Source organism: Jaculus jaculus, chromosome 4 (genome assembly GCF_020740685.1).
Source record: "Jaculus jaculus isolate mJacJac1 chromosome 4, mJacJac1.mat.Y.cur, whole genome shotgun sequence".
Lineage (NCBI taxonomy): Eukaryota > Metazoa > Chordata > Mammalia > Rodentia > Dipodidae > Jaculus > Jaculus jaculus.
The window spans coordinates 180,631,263-180,656,284 of record NC_059105.1 but is presented as its reverse complement, the minus strand read 5'-3'; the positions used below and the strand labels follow the sequence as shown (position 1 = coordinate 180,656,284).

The following is a 25,022-nucleotide window of genomic DNA, read 5'->3' as shown; positions in this document are numbered from 1 at the left end:
CATAGTGAGTTCCAGGTCAGCCTGAATTAGAGTGAGACCCTACCTCGAAAAACCAAAATAATAATAATAATAATAATTTTAAGTAAAAACAAACAAACAAACAAAAACCCACCACCACCTTACATCAGTGTTTGGCACACAGTGAGCATTCAGTTAGTGTGTTCAGTGCTTATCTTATAACCCGTATCAAGTCACAGTGATGGGATTTATTGAGTGGAAGGATGCAAGGCCGCTCTAGCAGGAAATGAGCTTACCCAGGAATGAAGGAAATCCAAGGAGAAAGGGCTTTGTTTTGCGTGCGGGGACCTAAGTTCTTCATCCTAAGCTACATAGTCAGGAGTTGCAAAACAGCAACTAAGAATAGGAATTTCAAATAGTACGTGTTTTAAAGAGCCTGTTCTTATTACAGCCTACTTAAAAAAAAATAAAACATTTCTTTTTCCTTTATGTATTTGACAGAGAGAAAGAGGCAGATAGTAAGAATGGGCACACCAGGGCCTCCAGCCACTGCAAACCATCTTCAGATTGCATGCACTATCTTGTGCATCTGGCTTGTGTGGGTACTAAGGAATCGAGCCTTGAACCAGGGTCCTTATACTTCATAGGCAAGCAGCCAACTGCTAAGCCATCTCTCTCCAGCCCTTACAGCCTACTTTTTATCTTTGTTTTGGGCTAGTTACTCTTCCTGAACATTTGACTTACTAATGAACAAAAATAACATATGGGCATGTAATTCTATCTAGTTTCTGTGGCTATCATATAAAATCCTGCCACAGGGCTGGAAAGGTGGCTCAGTAGTTAAAGCTATTGCCTGCAAAGCCTAAGCACCCAGGTTTGATTCCTCAGTACCCACATAAAGCCAGATGCACAAGGTGGCACATGCATCTGGAGTTTGTTTGCAGTAGCTAGAAGCCCCAGTGTGTCCATTCCTTCTCTCTCTCCCCTTTCTCTCTCTCTCTCTGCTTCTTTCTTTCTCTCACTCTAATAAATAAGTAAAATATTTAAAATGCTGACACAAATACCCAGGGCATGTTTTATTATGTTTGTTTATATGTCTGGTTTAGGGATATGGTATGTTTTTCATTTCTGTTAAATTTACAGTCATTTCTGAGAGGGTTTCTCAGGGTGGGAGATATATTGAGATATGATCCACTGTGGGAACATGATTTGCATATTGCTGAGATAAATGTGTCCTCCCAGAAGTTCGTACACTAGAAACTTAATCTCCCATGTGACAATGGTGGGAGATGGGGCCTAATACATGATTAGGGCATGAAAGGGTTAATGTCATCATTAAGGAGGTGGGTTAGCTCATGAGTGGGGTTTCCTTAAAGTGAATTTGTACCTCCTCTTTCTTTCATGCTCTCACTCTTTCTTGCTTTTCCAACTTCCATCATGGTGTGCTGCAATGCAAAGTTCCTCTCTAGATGTGGTTCTTCTATCTTGGAGTTTCTTCTTTTTGTTTTTTCAAGTAGGGTCTCGCTGTAGTCCAGGCTGACCTGGAATTCACTATGTAGTCTCAGGGTGGCCTCGAACTTTCAATGATCCTCCTACCTCTGCCTCTTGAGTGCTGAGATTCAAGGCGCACACCACCATGCCCTGCAGTTTCTAACCCTCCAAAAGCATGAACCAAATAAATTGTGTTCGTCTGAAGTTACCCAGTCTCAGGCATTTGGCTATAAAGGCACACAATTGACGGAGACACATATATTTCATGAATTGTTCTATATAAAGTTTAGATGGACACTCATGCAGGCTTAACAACCCATCCTGCTTAACTGTTCTTGCAATATGGTTACAAGGCCAAGGTTGCAGCAGCAGCAGTAACCCTTTGCTAACAATGTGACTGTGAATGAGGAACCCTGCCAGAGGACTTGGGATCTGTGCTTTGATAAGCGTGTCACGTGGTTCTGATGCACTCTCACCTTCTAGTGCTGCTGTCCTAGCTTCTCTATGGCAATTTAAAAACTGTGGCATTAAAAACTGACGGCCTTTAAAAATTTTGAGTCAGGGTCTCACTTCAGCCTAGGAGCTGACCTGAAACTCACTCTGGCCTCAAACACACAACTATGCTCCTGCCTCATTATAGGAGTGGACTACCACACCCAACTTATGAGCATCTCAACAAAGGGAAAACTTAAAGTTTTATTTTGATTTCATCTAGTTTTCATATCCACCATCAATACATGCCAGATGCCCAATTTTTGAGTTTCTGCTGGGGTACGTGCTAGATTCGAATGATGTAACGGCCACCCGTAACTGCATGAATAGAATTACCCATGTGACAATCTCCCTCCTGTTTCATTTCAGTGAGATTCTCTTATTGTAGGTTCACCCATATAAAACTTACTTCACAGTAGCAGAAAAAGGAAGCTATCCAAAGATTATCATCTACGAGTATCCTTCTATGAGGCCCTATAGAATCCTTCGAGGTAAGTCCAATGTAATCTTCAAAATATTCCTCATTTGGGCTGGGAAGACAGCTCAATCAATGGTTAATGGCACTTGTTTGCAAATCCTGCCAACCTGGATTCAATTCCCAAGCTGTTTGTATAAGCCAGCCACTAAAAGTGGCACAGATCCAGCCAGGTGTGCTGGTGCACACCCTTAATTCCAGCGCTCAGGAGGCAGAGTTAGGAGGATTGCCATGAGTTCAAGGCTACTCTGAGAGTACAGAGTGGATTCTAGGTCAGCATAAGCTAGAGTGGTGAGACCCTAAAAAAAAAAAAAAAAAAAAAAAAAAAAAAAAAGTGACACAGATGTCTGCCATTTGTTTTCAGAAGCAGTAGACCCTGGTGCCCCAAGATAATAAATGAAAAATTCCATGTTCAAGGTTAACAATATCCTGAGGAAGACTGAGATTTTAATTTATTTCCTTTGCATGCTTATGAGGCAGTGCATATGGACACCCCAGGATCTCCTGTCACTGCAAATGAACTCCAGACACTTTTTGCATCTTGGCTTTACTGGGTACTGGGTCATCAAACCTAGGCTGGCAGGCTTTGCAAGCAAGCACCTTTATCCAGTGAATCATTTCTCTAGCCCAAGACTGAGATATTTTTTTAATTTAAATTTATTTATTTGAGAGTGACAGACAGAGAGAAAGAGGCAGAAAGAGAGAGAGAGAGAGAGAGAGAGAGAGAGAGAGATAGGGAGGGAGGGAGGGAGGGGGAGAGAGAGAGGGAGAGGGAGAATGGCGCACCAGGGCCTCCAGCCACTGAAAATGAACTCCACAGGCAAGGACTTAACCACTAAGCCATCTCTCCAGCCCCAGATTGAGATTTTAATCAGGGTCGTTCAAAGGAAAATAACTATTAGGAGATAGAAAAGAAATTTATTTTGAGTGGAGAGATGGCTCAGTTGGTAAAGCTCTCGGCATGCAAATGTGAGGACTAACCGAGCAGCCACGGAAACACCAGGAATGGTGGTGCATGCCGGAACCCCAGATCTTGGGAGCCAGAGACAGAAGGATCACCAGGGACAAACTGGCTAGCTAGGCTAGCTGAATTGATGAGCTTTGAGTTCGTTGAGAAATGCTATCTCAATAGATAAGAGTTTTTCTTGGAGGCGGTGGTTGCAGGTTGAGGTAGGGTCTTGCTCTAGCCCAGGCTGACCTGGCATTTACTACATAGTCTCAGGCTGCCCTCGAACTCACAGTGATCCTCCCACCTGTGAGATTAAAGGTGTGCATCACTACATGTGACTCAGTAGAGAAGGTGGACAGCCATAGAAGGAGACCCCTGAAGGTAATCTCTGGCCTCCACACTCATGAGTACAAGTCTACGTATACCTACAGACATGCAATACACATGCACACATACCCCACACTCAGACACATACAAAAAACAAGAAGAAAGAGACTTATTTTTTTTTTATTTTTATTTTTTATTTATTTATTTGAGAGCGACAGACACAGAGAGAAAGACAGATAGAGGGAGAAAGAGAATGGGCACGCCAGGGCTTCCAGCCTCTGCAAACGAACTCCAGACGCGTGCGCCCCCTTGTGCATCTGGCTAATGTGGGACCTGGGGAACCGAGCCTCGAACCGGGGTCCTTAGGCTTCACAGGCAAGTGCTTAACCGCTAAGCCATCTCTCCAGCCCAGGAAGAGACTTATTTAATGGAATTGGCTTACATAATTGGGAAGGCTGACCACCTGTAATTTGTGGGTCAATCTTTAGGCAGAATTTCTTCTCTGAGATTCTTTAGTTTTACTTTCAAGGATTTTTAACTATTTGGAATGAGCTCCACAAAGTCAACTGCTTGTAAATAACAGTCACAGCAGGGCATAGTGGTGCACGCCTTTAATCCCAGCACTTGGGAGCCAGAGGTAAGAGGAACACCATGAGTTCAAGGCCAGCCTGAGACTACGTAGTGAATTCCAGGTCAGCCTGGGCTACAGTGAGACCCAACTCAAAAAACCAATAAAATAAAATAAAATAAAATAAAAATAAATAAATAAGTCACTTTTAAAAAGTATCAGTCACATTTGAAGGATACCTTTCCAGCACATCCTCATTGCTGCTTAAATAAGTGGTTATTACAAATTAGCCAGGTTGATGTATAAAATGAATCATCATGGCTATCTTACAGCTCTATTTTTTTATAATGATTTTTTTTTGGGGGGAGTTTGAGGTAGGGTCTCACTCTAGCTCAGGGTGACTGGAATTCACTATGTAGTCTCAGGGTGGCCTCAAACTCTCGGCGGCGATCCTCCTAACTCTGTTTCCTGAGTCCTGGGATTAAAGATGTGCGCCACCACACCAGGCTGTATAATGAATTTTAATAGTTTTTGCTTTGGGAGTCTTTCAGTGATAATTTTTAAACTGTACATTGATTTCACTCTGCTGTTTATGTTTACGTTCCTCTTCCTTCACAAGGTTGAATATGTACCGTGTTTGTTTCCTAGAACACGATTGTGATTTCTTCCTACCCTCTCCCCCTTAGGTCATATAATCCACTCTCAAGCCAAGAATGACAAGTGACTTTGGAGTTGCTCATTTAGGCGGTTCTTGACATCCTTGCATTAATACATGTCACCAAAGGGATATAGTCTCTCTTCTTCCCTGGCCCTCCCTCCAAACCCGCTCTGTTTTGAGACAGGAGTCAGTGCCTCACATGTGCTCACGATTCTCTGCCTCAGCCTTGTGCCCCACCGCGCCCTGGCTTCTGTCTCTTGTCTATTTGACTCCTTGCAGATGGGACCGAGAAGGCCTATGCCTACGTGGACTTCAACGACGATGGAACCTTGCTGGCCTCTGTTGGCAGCAACCCTGATTACACACTGACCATCTGGGACTGGAAGGAAGAACAACCCACACTGAGGACAAAGGCTTTCTCTCAGGATGTTTTTAAGGTCACTTTCAATCCGGAAAATGAAGAGCAGCTTACTACGTCAGGAGTAGGCCACATCAAGTAGGTCGGGTGACCAACAGGGATGCCAACGTCCAATCTTTTGGCTTCTCTGAGACACATTTTGTCCTAAAGTTCATGCTTGAGAACCCATCTCAAGAATCTATCTTGCTTTTGTTAAAATTAAGATGACTTCAATGTGTATTGTTTTTATATTTATTTAATTTAATTTATTTATTTGAGAGCAACAGACAGAGAAAGAGGCTGAGAGAGAGAGAAAGAGAGAGAGAGAGAGAGAGAGAGAGAGAGAGAGAGAATGGGTGCACCAGGGCATCCAGCCACTGCAAACAAACTCCAGATACATGCACCACCTTATGCATCTGGCTTACGTGGGTCCTGGGAAATCGAGCCTTGAACTGAGGTCCTTAGGCTTCACAGGCAAGTGCTTAACTGCTAAGCCATCTCTCCAGCCCTGCCATCTATTGTTTTTTTAAAATGAACTAGTCATGCGCCTTTTCTAATTTGGTATATGGGATTTTATTTCCAAAGAATAACAACAGATAAAAGAAAGGCTTTTAAATTTTGCTCGCTGCCTTCTTGTAGGCCCCACCTCCTCAAACAGTTCACATAGTGTCTTAACTAACATTTGTGGGGATTTAGAAATATGTAGTAAGCTTTCATATGACTATTTCTTGTTTGTAGCAGCTCAGCCTTGATCTGTAAGACAGGAATCAGCACAGCCATTCCTGATAAAGGATGCTCAGTACTAAACTGTAGCAGAATCGTGATCTCAGGTTGACAGCTTCAACTCCACTTTTCCCAGTGTCATCCCTGAAATGGCCTATACTGGCAGAAACATTAAATTCTTAATTTTGTTTAATTAATTTGCTAATGACCTTAGGTTTAAATCCAAATATTTACTTGTGGGTAGTGATGACTGCTTCAAACAGCGCAACCCAAAATACAAGGTCCATGAGGGCACAGAAAGTTTGCGCCCAGTGCTGTATGCCTGGCAGGCAGTCAATACCATGCATTAATCAAATGAATCAATGAAATTGCATGTGATTATAAAATATGTGTGGGTCACATTAAAATAAAAATAAGCAAAACTCATTTCATTGGCACATTGGAGTCTTCCTTCTTGCTTGCAGGTTCTGGGAAATGGCTTTCACATTCACTGGTCTCAAGCTGCAAGGATCACTAGGTCGATTTGGCAAAACATCCACGAGTGATATAGAAGGCTACACGGAGCTCCCGGATGGGAAGGTGAGAGCAGTCACTATGGTACAGTTGTGGACTGTGCACATATGAAAACATGCTTAACACAAAAATCTCACATGCCTAGGGTTGGAGGGATGGCTTAGCGGTTAAGGCATTTGCCTGCAAAGCCAAAGGACCCAGGTTTGACTCCCCAGGACCTACGTTAGTCAGATGCACAAGGGGGTGCACACATCTGGAGTTTGTTTGCAGTGGCTGGAGGCCCTGGTGTGCCCATTCTCTCTCCCTCCCTCTTTCTCTGTCAAAAAACCACATGCCCTATGAAGTTCTGTCAATATTAACAACAGATATTATAATTACAAATGTAGTGAAACTTTAACTTTTCCAGGTTGTCAGTTGAGGCTAAATTATTTATATAAATAATAATAATAATATTTTACATATAATATTTATATATGATATAAATTATAATATATAAATATGAATTATAATAACAGTCATAATCCACAGGTATATACCATTTCCTGTTTCATTTTAAATATTATATCCATATTTAAAGAATGTAAGCATTCTTAATTTCATAAATTATTAGCATAGTGATATGCTTGTTGTTTTTAATTATGTATGTCATGGAATTGCAATCATTTGTGTCACTTACCTTTCCCCTGTTCTCTGTGGTTGTTCGCATTTTGTCATGGTGCCCAAAAGATTTTCTCTGTGACTTTTGTTTTTCTTGTACTTTTGTGGTTCAGAAAGACAGAGCTGCTTTCCAGTGGCACCTGCAACCCCACACCTGGAATCTTCTGGCTTATTGTGTACCATCCCTGTTCACTTTTTCTGTTCTTATAGTCCCTGAAATGATGCTTAATTAGAATCAGTTTTCCTTTGGTGTTTCGTTGGGTCTCATAGTAGAATACTGTATTATCTGTAGGCAACTGTTATAAGAAAATGCCAACACACAAATATTACTGTAAGAAACCAAATGGAGGGGCTGGGAAGATGGCTTAGCGGTTAAAGGCACTTGCTTGCAAAACCTCCTGGTCTGGGCTTGATTACCAAGCCACTCCTATAAATGGACACAGAGAGTTGTGCAAGTTTCTGCTGTTTGTGTGCAGTGGCAAGAGGTCCTGGCACCTACCTCCACCCCCCCCCCGCCTACCCCACACAAATAAATAACATTTTTTTTTTTTTTGGTTTGTCAAAGTAGGGTCTCACTCTAGCCCAGGCTAACCTGGAATTCACTGTGGAGTCTCAGGGTGGCCTTGAACTCATGGCAATCCTCCTACCTCTGCCTCCGGAGTGCTGGGGTTAAAGGTGTGTGCATAGCTAATAACACACACATATGTATTTTCTAAAAGAGAAACCAACTTGTCTGGTAATCTAACTGATGGAATAGTCTCAATTCAAAAAAATGGCATATATAGTGCTGGGCGTGGTGGCACATGCCTTAATCCCAGAACTTGAGAGGCAGAGGTAGGAGGATTGTCATGAGTTTGAGGCCACCCTGAGACTCCATAGTGAATTCCAGGTCAGCCTGGGCTAGAGTGGGTACTGGTTAAATTCTATCTTATCTATCAGAGATTTTAACTGTGTCTCTAATTGTGATCAAAAATTCCTAAGAGATGCACAAAAAATGTACTATGTACATATGTGAAAAATCATCAGTTATACACAGCCCAATCACAATGATGTTAAACTGTGCATAATACTAACAGAAAATACATCAATATGTGATTAGTGGTTGTGTCTTAGGTGATAGGTTTCCATTACTACATTCTTATTTTTCCATATTCAAACTTTCATCTTTCATACTCAAGAAAAATGATCTTTAAAAATGACACTCAGGTTGGAGAGATGGCTTAGCGGTTAAGGCACTTACTTGCAGAGCCTAAAGACCCAGGTTTGATTCCCCAGTCCCCATGGAAAGCCAGATGCACAAGCTGGTACATGCTTCTGGAGTTTGTTTGCAGTGGCTAGAGGCACTGGTGTGCCCATTTTTTTTTCTCTCTCTCTGCTTCTTTTTCTTTCAATTAAATAAATAAAATAAATTATATAAAATGACCCTCACCTACCATCTGAGACACAAATACATAGATTTATTGATTTTTTAAAAATATTTTTATTTTTTGCAATCAGAGAGAGAGAGAGATAGAGAAAGAGAGAGAGAGTGGTGTGCCAGGGCCTTCAGCCATTGAAAATGAACTCCAGATGCATGTGCCACCTGTCCATATGTATTAGGGAATTGAACCTGGGTGGTTAGGCTTTGCAGGCAAGTACCTTAACTGCCAAGCCATCTCTCCAGCTCCAGTTTGCTGATTTTAATGCACATTTCTTTCTTCACATTGTCAGGTACTCTCGGGGTCAGAATGGGGCAACCTGCTGCTTTGGGAAGGCAGCCTCATCAAAGTCGAGCTCTGCCGAACTGGAATGAAGTGTTGTCACCAGGGTCCCATTAACCAGATAATGCTGGATGAGGGCGAAGTCATCACTGCCGGGTCAGATGGGTGTGTCAGGGTAAGCTTGCTGATACACGGACAGAAACATGTCAGAGTTTTATTTCTTTAAAGGTCATTTTGTGAAGGAGGTTAACGGTAATGTACTTTGAAGACTCATTTTAAATAATGCATCTCATATAGACAATAATTACATTTAATTTTTTTTATTTTTAGAGAGAGAGAGACAGAGACACAGACACAGAGAGAGAATTGGCACACCAGGGCCTCAGCCACTGAAATCAAACTCCAGATGCTTGCATCATCTAGTGGGCATGTGTGACCTTGTGCTTGCCTCACCTTTGTGCGTCTGGCTTACGCAGGATCTGGATTGGCAAACATGGGTCTTTAGGCTTTGCAAACAAATGCCTTAACTGCTAAGCCATCTTTCTAGCCCAATAATTACATTTTTGTTCAAATTAATTTACTTCATCTTATCACTGAAACTATGAAGTGATCTCTCATTTTATTGTTAGTTATTGAAGTAAAACCCATCACACAGCATACACACTAAACATGTGTCCTTTCAAAATGCCCAGTATGAATGGGTAGTTTTCTTAGAGTGAAAATGCTGGGGCTCGTAAGAAGGCTTAGTGGGTCTAGTGCTTGCTGAGCAGGAGGGCCTGGGAGTTCACATCCCCAGAGCCCAGTGAAGACAGATGTGGCCGCATGAGGGTCGTCGGTCATGCCAGCCCACTCCCAGTGCAAGATGGGAGGGGGCGATGAGCGAATCCCTGGAAACTCGGGAGTCAGCTCACCTGGCGAGGGAGTGCAGTGGGGATTCCCGATACCCTGACTCAAACAAAGTAGAAGGCACTGATCAATGCCTGAAGTTATCCTCTGACCTCCACACCAGGCTATGACACACACGTGTCCATGTGAACACACACCCACCCACACATCATGCATACCCACATATGCCTGTCACTATTTTATACTGAGGATACCAATTGGAAATATCCTGCAGAGTTTTCTGCATGTGCTTTTCTGTCCACGCTCCCTGTGCTAAGGAGCTCTCCTGTCTCGTGAATGGAATGCCACTCTGCTTGAAGCCTGGGTGAGGCTGGAAATTGTCTTCTTTGTCATTGTGTGTCACAAGCCTTCTCATGTCCACCCCGAGTGTTACCTTCTGTGACTAGGTATTCTGCCCCCACTACTGTTAGCCTTCCCATACTCTGGTGGTTTCTCTTGTAGCCTCTCGGTACATGTTCCTTCCAGGGCCTTCCTTAAGGTAGTGGTACTATTCTCTTGACAGTTTTTAAGAAGGTTTATCGCAGTAAGATTGCATTTAAAAAAATTTTTTTGAGGTAGATTTCATGTATTGCTCTGAGAATCTTCCATCTCCCTCATTTTGTCATATATTATATTCATTATCTTCCCAAAATATATGTCACCCCAAAATACCCAGTGTCCAAATACCAAGTGGGAGAAAAACTTCAAGAGTTAGCAACTAACATTTTTGAGGACCTCTTCACAAGTACATAACTTTTAAAACTTGCTTCCCCATTCACAGTCTGTCCTCCTCCCCTCTGTCCTTCCCTTGTAAACCCCATAGGGAAAACCCACCCTGGCTTTGCAGGCATCTGACTGCTTCTAGAATATGACCCTCCCCGCCTCATCAGCTAATCCGTGAGACAACAGTCTCCCTCCAGAGAGTTAGGTTCCCAAAGTCTGATTTGTTCTGCCCAGGATAACATGGCCGGGTATCCGCAGGTGCGTTTAGGGTGAGCTCTGGTACTTCACAGGACAAATCCTTGTGAGTCTCTGTTATGGAGAGATGACAGCGTCCTCTCTCATTTTCTTGTAATCATGTGGACTCCCCTCCCAAGAAATTTCAATGCTTATCTGAGACAGCAGCAGATAAACTGGTATTAAGGACGAAAAATATTTTCTAATAGAATAAACTGATATTAAGGAAGTAAAGCATTTTAATAGAGTAATCACCTGTTTTATTTATTCTGAAAGAAGCAGGTATATTTTCCTTCCTGGAGTCTTTCAGCACAAAAAGAAAGCTAATTATAGTGTCTTGATAAACAATTGAACTATTTACTCCTTATGACCTTTTATTTTTTATTTTTTTAGTATATTGTATTTATTTGAGAAAAAGAGAGATAGACAGAGAGAGAATGGGTGCACCAGGGCCTCCAGCCACTGCAAACGAACACCAGACGCATGTGCCACCTTGTGCATCTGGCTAACGTGGGTCCTGGGGAATTGAACCGGGATCTGGTAGACATGGTAGAAATCTTGAAATAAAGCTTATTTGTGACAAATTAAAGTGCCTGTGCAAGACAGTATTTTCTCACTAATCTCCATAAATGAAAACAAAAATTTAATAATTTCTTATAACTCAGTTCAGAGTAAAATTTGGGGTTGAACTTTGAAGGTATTGTAATTGCATCTAGTCATTGTATATTTTTATGAAATAAGAAGAAATGACTTGAGGAAAATTTGAGCCTTTTCTGACTTACAAGATAAGTAAAACAATTGCTTGATTAAAATATTTTCTCATTAATTTTACAAGATTTGGGACTTTGAGACAATAGACACTGCTGACGTTGTAGATGAAACTGGATTGTTGGAGATCGAACCCATTAATGAGCTTCAAGTTAACAAGAATGTCAATCTCTTCTCAATGATCAAAATGAATGAAATTGGAAATAACTTTTGGTTGGCTCAGGTGTGTTGCACTTCTTTTTGGTCTTAGTTCTTTAAATTTACTGAGTGCTGAGATTAAAGGCATGAGCCACCATGCACATTACAAGCCCTTTAAATATACCCAGACATAAAATTAAAATAGCAGTTTAAATTGATTGCCTGCATTGAAAATCAATTATTATGAAATTTCTTTGTTGATTGTGGTATTATTGTCTAAAATGTATAGATGTTACTTTTGTTGTTGTTGTTGTTATTTTTGTTTTGCTTTTTCGAGATAGGGTCTTGCTCTAGCTCAGGATGACCTGAAATTCATTATGTTGTCTCAGGTGGCCTTGAACTCATGGCAATCTTCTTATCTCTGCCTCCCAAGTGCTGGGATTAAAGGCACTCACCACCATGCCCAGCATTTAAAATTTTTTTAAAGTATATTTTATTTATTTATTTATTTGAGAAAGAAAGAGGGAGAGAAACAGAGAGAGAGAGAGAGAGAGAGAGAGAGAGAGAGAGAGAGAATGCCAGGGCCTCCAGCCACTGCAAATGAACTCCAGACACATGCACCCCCTTGTGCATCTGGCTTACGTGGGTCTTGGAGAATCGAACTGGGATCCTTTGGCTTTGCAGGAAAGCACCTTAACTTCTAAGCCACCTCTCCAGCCTAGATGTTGCTTTTAACAGCTGTCAATCATACTCATAACACATATAAGTTTTTATGTTATTGTTTGTCCTTATTTTATATAGGCCCCAGGAAGAAAAATTTTACTTTGATGGAAGTTAAAAAACTGATGAAATCTTACTGTCTGTTTAAATTTTTAGGATGCCAGTGGAGCCATATGGAAGCTTGACCTTAGTTTTTCAAACATTGTAAGTTGCCTATTTTTCTTATTTTCTCCTGTTACAGTGGAAGCCTTTGGTATTCTTTCAGATACCCCATCTTCCTCCATGTTAATTGTTCCCATCAAATAAAATAGATCTTTCTTATTATGCACTATACTTCTCATGAACATATGGAGTTTCATTTACATGCTCTCCTGCAGTCCTCTCAGCTCCTCTGTTGATCTGTCATCGACACATTTTACAGATGAAGACATGGAAACTGACATTTGATGGGAACTGTGCAAAATTACAGTCATTAAGCGGTCTGAGACTCCATTGAGTTTTCCTTATTCCAAAGTCCAGTACTCTTTGTAGCCTACCTTGCCATTGTTTATCTCCTTGCAAATTAAATCAGATGTATGTCGTAGGCGTCTACTTTCCTTTCTTTAAGCTTGACCTTAATTCTGCGTTCCTCTGTCTCGGTATCTGTTCTCAGACCCAGGATCCAGAATGCCTCTTCTCCTTCCATTCTGGACCCATCGAAGCCATGGCTGTTTCTCCTCTCACTTACCTTATGGTTACCACCGCCTTGGACTGTAAGTGGGAACTCGTTGAGAAGTGATATCTAGCCTTATTTTGCTTTTTCAATATCCTTCTCAGCATGTGTGATTAAAAGCCCCTGGGAGAGGTCTGGACATGCCTACGTGAGACACAGAGTAGAGGTAGCAGAGCACGCGGCACCTATAAGCAATCGAACTCCAGACACTTGCACCGCCTAGTGGTCATATGTGGCTTTGCACTTGCCTCACCTTTGTGCATCTGGCTAATGTGGGATCTGGAGGGTCAAAAACATGGGTCCTTAGGCGTCCCAGGCAAGCACCTTAATTGCTAAGCCATCTCTCCAGCCCATAGTTTTCATTTTAAAAAGGCCGTTGGACTGTCAGTTGTTAGGTTTCTTGCTATAATGCTCAACATGTAAAAACTGATTGCAAGATTATTTTAAGCGCTGTTATGCTAATAGTTTATTTCTTTTAAAACTGTCTTTTTACAGGTTCTTTTAGAGTCCATGATTTGGCTAGCAAAAATACTTTGGTTCAAATGAAATTCAAGCAAGGAGGTACTGCCATCACGTGGGTACCTCAAACAGTAAGTTTATGGGTATGATGAACTTCTATTAGAACTATTGGAAAATAAAATGTATCAATGTTATTTTTGGATATTTTCTGGCTTAAAAATGTAGAGAAGAATAAGAATTGGCCGGGGGTGGTGGTGCACACCTTTAATCCCAGCACTCGGGAGGCAGAGGTAGGAGGAGCGCCATGAGTTTGAGGTCACCCTGAGATTACAGAGTGAATTCCAGGTCAACCTGAGCTAGAGTGAGAACCTACCTCAAAAAAACAAACAAACAAACAAACAAAAAAAACCAAAAAAAGAAAAAGGAAAAAGAAAAGAAAGAGAAAAAAAGAATTGTACTTTATTAGCTTGAACATGGTAGAAATCATGTTATTTTCTATTATAGGTTCATCCCATGTGTTAGTGGGAGGAAGGCAGAGATGGACTATAAACCAAATAAATAAGTAAAATATTTAATATATATTGTCATATATGGCAAAAATGTGGTTAGGGACAGGGAGTTTTTCAATTACCAACTACTGTGTAGTAAATTATCCCAAAGTATAGTTTCTATTTTTTTGATGGAGAACTTTAACATATACCAAAGCATAGTTTCATAAAACAACAGATACTTTATTTAGCTCAAATGCTTTTTGAGTTGCAAATTCAGACAGATGAAATCACCGGTGGATGGTTTTGTGTCTCAGGTGCCTGGCCCTCAGCTAGGAAGTCCTGGTGGGGTCTGGAATAATCCTCAGACTTCTTGGTCACAGGGCTGTGACTTTACTTGAAGTAAAGCTGGACTGCTGAAAGAGAGTTTGCTTCCGAACCTCTGTCTGGTTGGGTGCCATTACAGCCTGGAAGCATTCCAAGCAGGCTCATAGGTAGCTCAGGACTTCTAGAGCTAGAAACTGGTCTTTCATAACCTAGCCTCAAAAGTCAAGCTGCCACTTGTACCATACTCCATTGACATGGGCAGTCACTCACACACACAGACAGAAAGAGAGAAATACAGAGAGAAACTTTTTTTTCTGAGGTAGGGTCTCACTCTAGCCCAGGCTGACCTGGAACTCACTCTGTAGCCCCAGGATGGCCTTGAATTTACAGTGATCCTCCTGCCTCTCTTCCTCCAGAGTGCTGGGATTAAAAGGTTATAGTCCATGACGGTGGGGAGGTGTGGCCCTTGTGAGGGTGGGAACCTACTCACATTGGAATGGCTCAAGAAGCAGAGGTCAGACAGGAAGTATGACTTTCCTTCCAAAAGACCACTTCCTGAAGCTAGGTCCCACCTCTCAAATGTCCCACAACCTCACCAAACACTGCCACTCACTGGAAGGAATTCAAATACCTTAGCATATGGGGAACATTACAGACTCAAGCCACAACCACACACTGTATGATGTTCATAGATTAGTTTTAGCCTCATATCCCCGCTAATGATCCTATGTACATTGCACTTGCATTGGAATCCCCCTTCTGCCTATTGCCTTGCCTTTCTGGAAGACTCCAGACAACATGCTTTACTGCTTAGGACAGGCATGGTCTCCTGGGTGCAGTCCCCCGTAGACTTCCCTGCGGGCACACTGAGGACCCCTTCCTCTGCAGGTCTTTCCTCTCTGGCTGTGTGCCCTGCTCTTGCTTCAGCTGTCACCACACGCCAAGACCACGTGCCATGTCACTGCTCTTTGCCCTTTATCATGACACTTCCACTGCCTCTTCAATTACAGGTACATTTGCACGCTTAGTAAGGTTTTCGAGGTTTGCTCTAAATTTATTTCGATTTAATATTAACATTACATAAGCTGAAATTAAGCAAGCAGAAAAGTGATAAATTTCATTTCTTCCCATGAGTCATCCCAGAACCATATATTATGGTACAAAGGGAAGCCAATTGTTAAATGATCCAAGTCTAAATAAAATGTACTGTTATTTATTCTGTGTGTGTATGTAATACAGATTTCTTGACTCAATTCAGAACTTGTACATTTAAATTATTATTCTTTTTTCAAAGGTAAGCTACTCTGGAGGACAAATCATTGCAGGATTCCAGGATGGTGTTGTTCGGATCCTTGAACTTTATGATCCCAAAGGACTCGCAGTTTTTGCAGGACGGAAGAAGGTTTCAGATGCTGAGTTATATTTGAAGCAGGTCTTCAAACCACACAATGCCATGGTCACTGCCTTAGCTTATGAACGAGATGGAGAAATCCTAGCCACAGGGGTAAGTGAGACATTGCCCTCTCGTTTCCCCTTAAAATTTCATGCTTAAAATTGCCTTCGAAGTCCACTGAGATTAATTAATATTTCAATTCCTTTGCATGCATATTTTTCAGTGTGGTCTGTGCATAGCATTTTTGTTTTGTTTCGTTTGTTTTTCGAGGTAAGGTTTCACTCTAGCCCAGGCTGACCTGGAATTCACTGTGGAGTCTCACGGTGGCCTTGAACTCACAATCCTCCTACCTCTGCCTCCCAAGTGCTGGGATTAAAGTGTGTGCCACCATGCCCAGCTGTGTATAGCATTTTTAACTAATTACATAAATTAACTTTTAATGCTTATTTTAAAATGAATAGAAAATTTTAACTGGGAACCATGCTAGATGCATTCATTATAATCACTATATTCTTAACTAGAACTTCCATAGGTTGGGGTTGTAGTTCAGTGGTAGAGTTATTTCCTAGCATGCAAGAGTCCCTGGTTTGGTCCCTAGTACCTCCAAACACTAAACTAAACCAAAGCAAAAGTCTCCCATTGATGAAAAAGTAACTATAAATTTTACATGTATTAAGAGGTGAGCTTTTATACTGTAGAATTGTGAATTAACTTTATGTGCAAATACAATGATGACATTTTTGGAAACACCACTGAAACAGGGAAAATGAAGCAAATATTTACCATAATTTTTTAGATTAATCTGGGATATATGACCATTGCATATATAAGAACAAATTTGATGAACTATATGACATTAAATTATTGTACTATATGAACTAGATTTCATGGTAGTTTACATTCAGTGGGTTTTTTTTTTGTTGTTGTTGTTCTAGAGTAAAGATTGCACTGTCTTCTTTTTTGATGTGGAACTGGATTATAAACCGATTGGTTATATTAATACTCCTGGGCCAGTTTGCCAGTTAGAGTGGTCCTCATTATCTCATGTAAGTTATAGCATCTGTCTCAAGCCCACCTCTCCATCTCTGGTAGCTAGAGAAGAGCAGGTGGAAGTGTTAGACAGGCCCTTGGTCTTCAGTGGTGGTGGTGGGGGGGAGCAGGAAGATGGTAACAGAAAATACAAGTGACTAGTGCTGAGTTCTCTCAGCTGAGCGCCCATCAAGAGCTCAGTGCTCCCCTTGCCACAGTTTTTTATTTTCTATACCCTAGTCAGCCACAGTCTCCTCTCAGGGCACAGGATTATATCAGGTGTTGCCTCAAGAATAGTGACTTTAGGGCTGGAGAGATGGCTTAGCGGTTAAGCGCTTGCCTGTGAAGCCTAAGGACCCTGGTTCGAGGCTCGGTTCCCCAGGTCCCACGTTAGCCAGATGCACAAAGGGGGCGCACGCGTCTGGAGTTCGTTTGCAGAGACTGGAAGCCCTGGCGTGCCCATTCTCTCTCTCTCCCTCTATCTGTCTTTCTCTCTGTGTCTGTCGCTCTCAAATAAATAAATAAATAATTAAAAAAAAAAAAAGAATAGTGACTTTAGACCAGAAACCCAGCATGTCAGAAAGCTTGACTTGGACTGATTCATCACTCAGAGGCTCATGGTTAGATCTGAACATTCTTTTCCTCTTCTTTATTTCCTTACTTTTTTTCCACTCCCAGTCTACCTCAGCTTCCTCATCGAATTTTCCACTGCTTCTTTTCTAACAACTGGTCATGCAGTATTAATAACTAATCTCCTTCAATGGCTGACTTACTAGCTGTGAGTGTGGGACCTTTCCCTCTAAATACTGATGGTCTAACCAAGTGCTTGCTGTCAGGTGTCCCATGATAACTAGACTGAGAAACTGCATAGGGACAGCATTTTTAGGACTCACTTTAAGCTCCTCCAAAGGAAAGGGCTAAAGATTATGTTAGTGTCATCTGAAAAATCTTTTTAAAATAAAACAAAAAGGGGAGGGGACTGGAGAGATGGCTTCTCAGTTAAGGCTCTTGTCTGCAAAGCCAAAGGACCCAGCTTTGATGCCCCAGTATCCACGTAAGACAAGGGGACATATGTGTCTGAAGTTCACTTACAGTGGCTAGAGGCCCTGGCATGCCCATTCTCTCGCTGTTTATCTCTGTTTACTATATCTGTCTCTCTCTCTCTGCTTGCAAATAAATAAATAAAAATTTAAAAAAATTAAATTAAATAAAAGGGCTTGAGATAGCTCAGTGGTAAAAGGTGCTTGCTTGCAAAGCCTGCCAGTATGGGTTCAATTTTCCAGCCACCCATATATTGGCATGTATTGGCAGTGGCATGAGATCCTGGCAATTATAACATATCACATACACACACATGGGCAAGTAAGTAAAATTCAATTTTAATTTTAATTTATTTATTTGCAAGCAGAGAGAGATAGAGAGAAGAGAGGAGAGAGAGAGAGAGAAAGAGAGGACCATGGGCATGTCAGGGCCACCAGCCACTGCAAACAAACTCCAGACGCATGTGCCACCTTGTGCATCTGGCTTATGTGGGTCCTGGGATAATTGAACCTGGGTCATTTGGCTTCTTAAGCAAATGCCTTAATCACTAAGCCATCTTTCCAGCCCGTAAGTAAAAATTTAAAAAAAATTAATCAGCTAATATTCATTGTCTCTTAGTAGAAACAAGTGTACTCACTAAACAGTAAAAAGCAGTATTTCTTCTAAAGGAAGAAAAATGCAAATTAGAGAGAAGGTGGGTACAGGTGCTCCCAGTGAGGGGAATGAACACACAGAAGAAGCTGTGTATGAAGCAGGAATTCTCATATCACTACAGACAACATTGTACACATCCTTCAATCCTTCACATAGATGCAAAATTGCAAACAAGCCAGTGTTGACCAGGAATCCAAGGTGGTTGGCAGGAGGCAAGTGGGTGAGGAAGGTCTCTGTGTCAATGAGATAGCTTTTATCTTGATTTCCATGATAATTGCCCAAAAACACTCCCAGTGACACACTTCCTCCAGCAAGTCTTCACCTCCAAAGGCCCTACAACATTCTCAAACTGCCCCCATCTGGGGGTTGAGTGTTCAAAATACATGAGCCTATGGGGGACATTTCATTCAAACCACCACATGGAGGCTTCAAGATTTCCTGGAGAATACTTAAAAGGAGAGAGAGAGAGGAGATGAGGAAGGAGGACAAAGACCTGGGGAGCATTCACCTTTTAAAGAAATTCCAGAAGACAGAAGATAGGATGCATTGTCAAAGGAGACAGAGTTGATATGCCATCCACATACCATAGATTTTCCTCAACATTTCTTTTTTTAATATTTAGTTATTTGGGGGGGGGAGAGAGAGAGAGAATGGATACACCAGGGCCTCTAGCCACTGAAAATGAACTCCAGATGCATGTGCCACCTTGTGCATCTGCCTTATGTGGGTTCTGGGGAATCAAGGGTCCTTAGGCTTTGCAGGCATTCACATTAACCACTAAGCCATCTCTCCAACCCTTCCTCAACATTTTTAATTAGAGCATTCTGCTTAACAGGTTTCATAGTCACATGTTAGCTCAGGAGATATATATGGCATCTATAAAGCAAACAAACCTAAATACAATTTAGTAAGTAGCTTAATAATTAATAGCTATGCAAAAATTATTAACTAGTCCTAATGATATTATAATTATTAATAATTAGGATTATTGACAATAACTCAGTGAGGAGCTAAGTATCTTTTTAATTTTTTTGTTTATTTTTATTTATTTATTTGAGAGCGACAGACAGAGGGAGAGGTAGATAGAGAGAGAGAATTGGTGCACCAGAGCTTCCAGCCACTGCAAATGAACTGCAGACGCATGCACCCCCTTGTGCATCTGGGTAACATGGGTCCTGGGGAATTGAGCCTTGAACTGGGGTCCTTAGGCTTCACAGGCAAGCGCATAACCACTAAGCCATCTCCCCAGCCCCTAAGTATCTTTTTAAAATAAAATTTAAAATTATATATGCCTACTATATTTTTCTTTGTTTATAATCTCTTTGAACTATGCTTGTAAAAATTTACTTACATGTAAGTGATACGCTGAATCTTTGTTTTTTTTAGCCTGAAAGTACTTTACTGATTATCTGTGAGAATGGCTATGTTCTTGAAGCTCCTTATCCAAACATCAGGGAAGAAGACAATCATGACTTAGTTTCCTATGAAATCCATGACATGGACATAAGGTGTTTCCACTTCTCAAGTATCAAATCTAAGATTCTGGTATGAAATATTCTTGAAATATTCCCTCCTCAGTTTTCCTTTCATTAGAACATGGCATGTCATCTACCCAGTGCTGGAGAGTACAAAGGAGAATAAAACAGACCATGAGCTGACAAAGCTTCTAACTGGGCAGTAGGAGGCAGTCACGAATACAAAAAAATCAAATGCAAAGCCCAGAATTTTGGGAGTGTGCAGAAGATGACACTGACGGAGGAGAGCGGAAGTCAAATATGGCCACGTGGGAGTGACATTTCCTAGGAACATGGGGATAACTCTGCAAGGAATAAAAGGGAAAGAGTAGGATGAAAGCAGGAGAACGTTCTGAGGGAAGCCAGTATTGTGGACCTCCTCAGTGTTTCTAGGACACAAAGACTGGGCTGGTGAAATGGCAGTTTGCAGTGTGGTAAAGATGTGGCAGTAGTCTTTGGCCAGAGCGAGGTGTTCCTTACATGCCAGCAAGCCATGTCCATTTAAGCCACCGAGATCCCTTAGGAGTTTTAGATTAAAAAAAAAAAAAGGATTGATGCAATGAGATCGTATAAATTAGGAAGATAATTCTGAGGCATGAACAGAGGGGGTGTACCATTGTTGGGGGACTTTTAAGATGGAAAATTGCTATATAATAAGGTCTAAACACAGTGTTACAGAAGTTGAAAATGACTTTCCTCACTTTTTGAGTCCACCTAGTTCCTAGGTTGGGAGCAACAGACTCTGAGAAAAAGCACTGTTTGCTTCTCTTTTAGGAAAGAATGATAAAATAACTAGTATAAAGCTGGTATCAAGGGATAAAACAGAAATGATAGGCATTGATATGAATTTAAATGATATTCCTCCAGATGATAACTATGTGCAAATGGTAATTGTTACATTAGGGCACTCCAGTTTTTCTAGAACCCTCTTCCTTTTGCTCTCTTTATCATGCTCAACAGTGGGGAAAAAAAGGGACAGTTTTTTCTTCTGTTTCTTTTTTGAGGTAGGGTCTCGCTGTAACCCAGGCTGGACTGGATTTCACCATGTAGTCTCAGGCTGGCCTCAAACACATAGCCCTCCTCCTACCTCTGCCTTCAAGGGTGCTGGGTGAAAAGTTCTGTTTTGTTGATGTTTATTTAATTTCCCTGTGCAAAGAGGTCCATAGAGGTGGAAAAAAGAGCAAAACAAAAGGAGCTGAAGGAGAAGAAAAAGGAAGAGAGGAGGAAGCTGTTGGACGAGAGAGCAGAAGATGAAGGAATAGAATTCCCGGAGGAGGAAGGAGAGGAGGAAGAAGAGGAAGAAGAGTTACCTGAAATCTTCATTCCACCCATCCCTTCCCCTATCCTGTGTGGTTTTTACTCTGAACCAGGGAAGTTCTGGGTTTCGCTGGTGAGTAGGAATGTATTAATTTCTACCTAATTCTAGTTCAGTCTAGTATATGGTTGTGATTTCTCCAGTAGATTCTTATTCATATGTTAAGGTTTATTTATTTATAAGTTTATTCACTGAATTTATTTATTTATGTGTATGTGGGCACACGTGTGTGCACAGGACAGGTTTCTGTGTTCCACTTTCTTTGAGACGGGGTCTCTTGTAGCTTGCCTATGAGCTTTGGATTCTGCCTCTGCTGTGGGAGGGCATTAGGATCACAGAGGCTAGTCCACTTTGTAACCACCTTTGTGGAGGTGGCTGGGGAATTGATCTTTGGCCAGCTGGCTTTGCAAACAAGTGCCTTTTGCTGCTGAGTCGTCTTCCCAAATCCAAGAACTTATTTTTAAAAATTATTTATTTATTTGAGAGCGACAGACACAGAGAGAGAAAGAGGCAGAGAGAGTGAGAGAATGGGCGCGCCAGGGCTTCCAGCCACTGCAAACAAACTCCAGACGAGTGTGCCCCCTTATGCGTCTGGCTAACGTGGGTCCTGGCGAATCAAGCCTCAAACCGGGGTCCTTAGGCTTCACAGGCAAGTGCTTAGCCGCTAAGCCATCTCTCTCCAGCCCCAAGAACTTATTTTTTAATGACTATAGTAGTTGTGAGTTTTGATAAATTAATGTAAGAAGTTGTTTTATGTCTTCTTAACAATCTCTTATATCTGTTGTCACTTCCTGACAAATGTTCTTGTACTAGGAAGGTCAAATGTGAACAGGATAGAGTAGATAGGCAAAGGGATTTCTAGCTCAGTCTTTGGTTTTGTTTTGTTTTCACTCTAGTCCAGGCTGACCTGGAATTCACTATGTAGTCTCAGACTGGCTTCAAATTCAGCGATCCTCCTGCCTCTGCCTCCTGAGAGCTGGGATTAAAAGTGTGCGCCACCTGAGTGTGTTGAGGCTGAAAAGAGGAGCTGGCATGGCAGCTCTATGCAGTGGATTCCTTCTTACACATATGGGTGTGTGGCACATGTACGTTCATGGATAGGGTTGCTTTCAGGTGGTCTTTGAGACCCTGAGTAAAATTGAGACTAGCGAATAAGAAGGGAAAATGGATATTAAGAAGGTAAATAGCAAGGAGCATCTCACTGTGGTAGAAGTAGATCTTTCATGCATCCATTTTCTAGTCTTATCTGGAAGCATTTCCTATCTGTCTGTCTGTCTGTCTATCTATCTATCTATCATCTATCTATTACCACCATAATCAGTTTATTTGCAAGCAGAGAGATAGATAGAGAGAGACTTGAGGGGAAGCACCACGATGGCAGGGGAAAACTATGGCATCAGCAGAGGGTGGACACCACCCCCTGGCCAACAGAAGGTGGACTTTAACATCCATAACCCTGCCCCCAACAATACATTGCCTCCTGGAGGTTTTAATTCCCAAATCTCTATCAGCTGGGAACCTAGCATTCAGTACACCTAAGTTTAAATGGGGTTCATTTGAATCAAACCACCACATCTTGCATTTTTATTAACTAAATATGGAACCTCCTTATTTTGTGTCAAGCACCATTCTACATGACTTACTTAAAGAACCTATAAAATAAGGGCCATTGTTATTTACATTTTATATATAAAGAAGCAGAGACGTGGAGCTGTCGCCTGACTTATCCAAGGTCATGCAACATGCAGAGTGGATGTGGAATATGGGCTCAGCCAGGGTGGAGTCCAGAGTCTATGTACTTAGTCACTCAGCACCATCACGAGGCTCAAGCATAGATCCCAGAGGTCATGCTAACCCCACTTGATCCAGTGACTTGCTACTGTGTGTCTGTAGCCAAGCAGATATAGAAAAACCAGTGTCACATTGAAATCATGAGCACAGTTCTCAAATTGGTAGGCCAATTCTACTTACAAATTATTGTTTTTTAATTTCATGGGGGGGGGGAGAACGGGCACACCAGGGGTTCCAGCCACTGCAAAAGAACTCCACACATATGCACCACCTTGTGTATCTGGCTTATGTGGGTCCTGGGGAATTGAACCAAAGCCCTTTGGTTTTGCAGTCAAGCACCTTAGCCACTAAGCCATCTCTCCAGCCCAAATTATTGTTTTAATTTGTTGTTCTCCCCACAAACATTTGACAGCTTCTCGTATTCTCCAGTGAGAACCTCGCCCCAGAGTTCACAGAGAAAGTAAGAGTAGTCAGTTGGAAGTTTTTTATTTTTTGGTAGGTTATCTGTAACACCCTAGCAGGATCAAGCATCCTTGCTTTGCTTGCTGTTACTGATGAGCGTTGCTTTGCACCTTTCCAAGGTCATTGTCCTCAAAGGCCTCTTGAGCCTATTCCTTTTCACTTTCTCAAAGAATTCATTCCTGAAACAAACCAGTTGATCTGTATCTTGGGGTTCTGTCTTCTTTAACTCAGTTCTTATCTTGAGCAGATCAATGGTCTTTAGTATGCAACTTTTTGTTTAAAAATTTTTATTTTTTGTTGTTTGATATTGTTAATATCACTTTGGTTCTTTCTTTTGATATTTATTTCTTCCTTTATCTTTGTACCTTTTGCCTTAAAAGAAAATAGCCATTAGGAGATGAGCTGGTTCACTGGTTAAGAGCACTTGCTGCTTAAGTGGAAGGGGCCTGGGAAGGCCAAGATGATTTGAGGCTGATTCCTCAGAACTCGTGTGAAAATCTGGGTGGGGGGCTGGAGAGATGGCTTAGCAGTTAAGGTGTCTAACTGCAAAGCCTAAGGACCCAGGTGCAACTCCCCAGAACCCATGTAAACTGGATGCACAAGTGACATGTATACGCAGGTGGCCTGTGTGCACAAGGTGGCACACACATCTGGAGTTTGTTTGCTGTGGCTAAGGCCCTGTCATACCAATTCTCTCCCTCTCTCATAAATAAAATGTAAATAAATAAAATTTTAAAAAGATGGGAATACTCATACACATCTGAAGCCCATTCTTTTAAAAATACTTTTATTTTATTTATTTATTTGAGAGAAAGAAGGAGAGAGAGAGAAAGGGGCATACCAGGGCCTCCAGCCATTGCAAACAAACTCCAGACACATGTGCCCCCTTGTGCATCTGGCTTATGTGGGTCCTGGGGAATTGAACCTAGGTCCTTTGGCATTGCAGGAAAGTGCCTTAACCACTAAGCCATCTCCCCAGCCCTCTAAAGCCCATTCTTGGGGTGGGGTGGAGACTGGAGAATCTTTGATTGAAAAATGACAGCTGTGGGTTGAGGGAGAGACCTGTCTCAGAGAAGCATGGGGTTGAATGATAGAGAAGAGCACCCAAAATTCTCCTCTGCCTACCATATGCATGTGCATGGTGCATCTTTTGTGCTTGCATGTGTACACATGCATACACACACACACACACACACACACACACACACACACACACACACATTTTCTTTTGTGTAGATTTTCTGGTGATATGATACCTGTTTTTTTCCTTGTGTTTACTTGACTTTATTTATTATAATAATCTATATAAGGATAATGTTTTCCCAATTTAAAAAAATTGTGGTACTAGAGAGAAGGCTTAGCAGTTAAGGTGCTTGCCTGCAAAGCCTGAGGACTGGGGTTCAATTCCTCAGCGCCCATGTAAACCAGATGCACAAGGTGATGTGTGCTTTTGGAGCTCAT

At 41.6% G+C, this 25,022-nt stretch overlaps 1 protein-coding gene across 1 annotated transcript in view; it reads left to right on the top strand.

Moving 5' to 3' along the window:
• Positions 1–25,022, top strand: part of Cfap44 (cilia and flagella associated protein 44) — a 62,275-nt gene that overhangs the window by 21,426 nt on the left and 15,827 nt on the right. Inside the window, exons 6-17 of the mRNA XM_045148024.1 lie at positions 2,330–2,432; positions 5,198–5,414; positions 6,503–6,617; positions 8,919–9,083; positions 11,586–11,741; positions 12,533–12,580; positions 13,029–13,128; positions 13,584–13,678; positions 15,657–15,866; positions 16,691–16,801; positions 19,866–20,024; positions 21,150–21,383. Coding sequence (XP_045003959.1) covers positions 2,330–2,432; positions 5,198–5,414; positions 6,503–6,617; positions 8,919–9,083; positions 11,586–11,741; positions 12,533–12,580; positions 13,029–13,128; positions 13,584–13,678; positions 15,657–15,866; positions 16,691–16,801; positions 19,866–20,024; positions 21,150–21,383 — 1,713 coding nt within the window. The remainder of the gene's footprint in view (positions 1–2,329; positions 2,433–5,197; positions 5,415–6,502; positions 6,618–8,918; positions 9,084–11,585; positions 11,742–12,532; positions 12,581–13,028; positions 13,129–13,583; positions 13,679–15,656; positions 15,867–16,690; positions 16,802–19,865; positions 20,025–21,149; positions 21,384–25,022) is intronic.